The sequence below is a fragment of the Anneissia japonica genome, unplaced genomic scaffold, assembly GCF_011630105.1.
Source record: "Anneissia japonica isolate Jap-2015-1 unplaced genomic scaffold, ASM1163010v1 scaffold7516_len108262_cov196, whole genome shotgun sequence".
Taxonomy (NCBI): Eukaryota; Metazoa; Echinodermata; class Crinoidea; order Comatulida; family Comatulidae; genus Anneissia; species Anneissia japonica.
The window spans coordinates 60,541-65,619 of record NW_022685652.1 but is presented as its reverse complement, the minus strand read 5'-3'; the positions used below and the strand labels follow the sequence as shown (position 1 = coordinate 65,619).

Genomic DNA, 5,079 nt, shown 5'->3' with positions numbered 1-5,079 from the left:
TTGCAAATTTTATAATAATGCGCCAATATCTATGAGATGCACTTAAGGTGCATTTACACCAAATTTGAATTTTTGGATCAGAAGCTTATTGAACTGATCAGAAAAAGGAATCTGATGTTGGCTTTTAAGCCAGCCACTCACTGCATGGTACGACGGTCGTTCGACCGTCGTACGATGAATCCAACTCCTCCCTGTGAGCGCTAGTCTACGCGACGCTGATTGTTGATTTTGGTGGCAGTCTGAACAGATCGTTATTAAAAGCGATTCTTCGCGCGCAAGTCGTGGCGCCGTGTTCTCTATAGAATCACATCGTTGACGACTGTCGCTCACAGTGAGTACCCTGCTTAAGAGCATCAGAAACCGTTCAAATTGGTTTTGATTCAATGTAAAAGCAGCTTTATGTTGTTTTAATGTCTGAGCTTTATAACATTTTAAAATTTGATTTACATTGTACTGTTTCTTTAAACTTTTGGCACTAGCGCTTTCATTGCCTTCAATGCTGTAGAGCACGAGCACAAACTTACCTGTCATTTATTATTTCAGAATTCTATTCGTCACAACTTGTCATTACACAAGATGTTTATACGGCAGCCGCCTATGGGTCCTGGCAAGTCAGCTTTTTGGACACTTCAACCAGGCACGGTGGTGCGCCTTCCTTCAAAGCGGAATTTGAACTTTCATAATGAGAATACCGAGCTAAGCACATCGGTTGAGCGAACAAGTCAAGTGTATAATTTACCAAATCGACGGTCAGGAAGCACAAAAACCATTGGTAGGAATTGATTTTAATATTTATGCAGCAAACAGCAGTTGCAGAAGATACCTTTTTATGGTGATCCACTTTGAACATGATATAGTAACACAGTGGTGGATCCAAGAATTTAAAATTGAGGGGGCCTTGAGAGGGCTTTCATAGATAAGTCTAGACCACCTCAGCCCAACTATCGTTGGGGCTGAGGTAAGCAAATAATATGATTATTGCACCTCAGATGGCCGGAAATGGCATTCTCAAACCTAAATTTGATTAATATTTTCATTTTTTGTATAGTTTTGAAAAATGTTGGGGGAAAGGACCAGCTCCCATTCCTTCCTTCCCTCAATCTGCCACTGTAAACACAACAGAGCGATTGTACAGTACAGTACTTTTAATATATGTAATGGAAATAGGGACAAGTTATAATAGCATTGGGGAAGGTGACAATAATATTTTATTAAACTCTGCCTTTTTATTATTATTTTAGGTCATCAAACAAAACGGCCATTTCTTCTCCCACGGCCAACAATAAACCCGGCATTAATGCATATGCCAGTTGTTTGGGATGCCAACACTGGTACATACGCGATGATGCAGACAATTCCAAACAACTCCATACCGATGGCATTCGGGACAAATGCCATGGTTTATAAGCCACAACTTAATCCCTCAGTGGTCAGAATCGCTCCGAAGATGAATTTTAACCAGCAAACAGATGTCCGTGACAGTATGTCAAGCAGCCAAAGATGGCCATCACATGGCATCCTCCAGCCTGGACAATTAGCAGTTGATTCTGGATTTGAAACTGATAACTCTGGTGGATTGAATTTATTTGACTATGCTAACGCCTCTGAAACTAAGTCAAACAATTTATGTCCTGATATACCAGGATCTTTGTTAGGAATTAAAGAAGAGGCAGAAGGTACGCTGACAGTCTCGACACCAGTAAAGTCATCAAGTATGACGCCCTCAAAGGGAATAAGTGCAACGTCTACTCCAGGAAAGCTGTTCTCAGAACTCGACTTTCTTTCTCCAATTCGAGGAGTGACGAACTTAAGGACTCCTAAAACAGGCTTCTCTCCGCTGCAGAAGTATTTGTTGTCGCCTTCTCGCGACACGGCACATCACAAGTCACCGATGCTGGGATCCTTGAGAGAGTTCGGTCTGCCAGGATTCACACCGAAGAAGGATGGTGATATGAATGTTAGTGTGCATAATCAGAGCTTTGGGGAGATCTTTGGCGACATGAACATCAGCCTCGACATGGCAGCAGCCGCCGCAGACATTAGCTGGTCTGCTTTTAATGCATAAATATTTTGAGCATAAAATGATGCAACTTGAAAAGTGATTTTTAGAATCTTAATAGATTGTACTCTAAACTATTGTGGTATTATAAGTCACCTTGATTTTTAAAATTAATGGGCTCCAAAACTGAATACAGTTTGTATATAGAGAATGTGTTGTACTGTTATGGAGAAAACTTTCCGTTATGGAGGAATAAAATCTTCTAGTATTAAAAACATATATTTTATTCCTCCATAGTTGTACCTGAAAGTAGTGAAACATACTGTCAGCAGAAGTACAGTATTTTTTATTTAGATGTTGGTTGTCAACAAGGTCATGAAAAAAAATAGGGGAAGAAAAACAAAAAAAAGGCTTTTAAAAAGTTGGGGTTTTTTTTAGCTTTTTCTTAACAAATAAAAAAAAATGTGAGTGAATTTATCTTTATTTTTTGCCAGATGTTCTACAAATTAGTCTAAAGTTATTGCCTGATGTAAGATATTGCCATTCTAGGCCTCTGTGGGTTTAATATTTATTTTATTTGGCCCAATCTCTTGACTTCTGTTTCTTGGTTACAGTAGATCCAGTTCTCCATAAATGGAAAGTAAGCAATTAAAATGTTGTTTCTTATACTGTACAACAACAGTAGAACAATAATAAGAACCAATTAATTGGGTATTAAAAGCAATTGGTTGCTTGTCGACCTTTATTTTTATTTTTTTTATTTTTATTTTTTTATTTATCTATTTGATTCTCCCCAAGCTGACGGTATCGGCAGTATATCACTTTCACTGTTGCATACACGCAATAGATTCGGATTCCTTTATCGCATATATAATATCTATAGATGTATTGAAATTGCGAATATACAGTAGTGCTATAAAAATGCATCTCGCAGTCTACTAGAATTATGAAATATTTATTGCTCTTCATTCGATTGTGAAATATTAGTTTTAAGATTTATTCATGACTGAGATAACTTCAAAGCACACATTGTTAACTTGGAAAGATATGCCCAGTTGTCATCAGTTACATTTTCTTTGGCAAATGGGAAAGGGTTACTGTACATTGAACTGCATCGCCTTGTGTGTTAACCATACTACTGTCCCCATCAGCAAAGCTCACCCTCAACATTCTATTATTACTGTATATATTTGGGTATTCATAACAAGTGAAAAGATTATGCAATGTGTGTAGGCCTGGCTACATTGGTTTTTTGTAAATATTTATATGAGGATTTACAGTACAACTGTAGTTTTACTTTATGTTTTAAGTTTATTTTAAATTAGAATGATTAATCCAGCAAAGCTGATAATCTGGTACTCTTCTTCTGCAGAAGACTGGGACACAGATAAAAAAGCTTGCCTCTGTTCCCCCTCCCACCCATGTTATTACAGTACTCCTAGATTCCCCCATTTAAATGCTCTTTGTAATGCAATTACATTCTTAGTTCTTAAAATTCTTGTAATCTTTGCTATTTATATTTATTTATAGCAGATACTGTACATAAACTACTCTACAAAGACAATGCTTTCAAAATCTGCTATATAGCAAGTATGCATATTTTAATAAACAAAAAAATCCACTATTTTCTAATAAATGTTATATTGCTGTGATAATTATTTAATGCATGTTAACCAAAACAATATACAAAACAAAGTAAATTTAATATAATCCTTGTATATAAAATATCTTATATATCTTAAACCTTATAATTTTGTTTATAACCTCCCTCTTTTTTCTTGGAATGCAGTGATAATATATAATATATGTGTGACATTACATATTACACAAAACGATGTGCGCTTGATACAATTTGATTTTCAACCAATCTGTAAATTGTTCCTCTGATGAAGAAGTCGGGAATGTGCAATAAAAACTATTGCTTTGTAAATTCATTCTGTTTGTGTGAACTGTATCTTCATTATTAAAGAACTTGAATTTTTCACAATTATCAAAATTGTTTCCAAGTGTACAAACAATAATTTTTCGGTACCCCTCCCTTCCCTCTCAAAGAGTACATAAAAAATGTCTATTATATCCATGGTTGGCCATAAAAATCAATTTTTTTATATATGCATATGTAAAAGTGTCTACCCCTTTGCTTACTGTTTGTACACTTGTGAAAATACTGGTAATTGTGAACGACGCTTTAACATAAAACAACATAAAATATATGGATCAATTTGGGATTTCTGCAGAGGCATCTGTTGTATAATTTGGTGCAAGCTAAATCACAACGATTTAGTGACAAGCTATAATATACAGTATCTGCACTACAAACCAGCAAATGAAAGTCTAATAATAATACAGGTATAGGGATTTATATTGTGCCTTTTGCCTAGGATTACAAGGTGCTAGTATAAAGTAGTTATAACCCCTGGTCTCTGAATCATACAGAAGTTTACCCAATTTCTAGGAATACTATAAGAACTACAGTGCAAATTAAATGAAAATAATACAGTATAACCAAGCAGGTAATTTAGCGTAATCAATGCCCCACAATGGGCAACAATTTTGCCATTAGCCAATTCGCTCAAATACACAAACATAATTTTTAATAATATACAAAGGCAGGCGTACGTTTAAAGTTGAGCTTTTTATTATCACTTATTTGCATGCAGTTTTTTCTCTAAAAAAAAAACTGAATTTAAAATTAAAATTTGTTATTGGGATTAAAATGTACTTGGTTTAAAAAATAGAGTACTGCACAGTACAGTATTTTTCTTCTAGAGCAAGTTGAGGAATGACTAATAAATTGCAGCTTCCCAATTCTAGAATTTAGTATTTCTGGACTGATTTTCTACTACATTCCTGATCCATCATTTGTATACTCCGGACTCTTTTGGGGAAGGACAAGGGAAGTATTCTTTTATTGAGCGAGTAACCAGTAAATTCAAATCATAGTATTCAATTGTACTGACACCTACATAATACATGGTATGCAGAAAGTCACTAACACAATTACAAAAAGGTGTGGAGGTGCTCCCCTTAAATTACAGTCAAATAGTTAAAAATCACCTTATTATTGCCCCCCCCCCCCC

At 35.4% G+C, this 5,079-nt stretch overlaps 1 protein-coding gene across 3 annotated transcripts in view; it reads left to right on the top strand.

The window, feature by feature from the left end:
* The window catches only part of LOC117111877 (forkhead box protein M1-like), a 4,878-nt gene extending 2,421 nt beyond the window's left edge, over nucleotides 1-2,457 (top strand). For all 3 annotated transcript variants that reach the window (XM_033254897.1, XM_033254913.1, XM_033254903.1), the window contains exons 5-6: nucleotides 544-772; nucleotides 1,242-2,457. In XM_033254897.1, coding sequence (XP_033110788.1) covers nucleotides 544-772; nucleotides 1,242-2,065 — 1,053 coding nt within the window. In that variant the 3' untranslated portion in view covers nucleotides 2,066-2,457. The remainder of the gene's footprint in view (nucleotides 1-543; nucleotides 773-1,241) is intronic.
* Nucleotides 2,458-5,079: the final 2,622 nt, after the last annotated feature.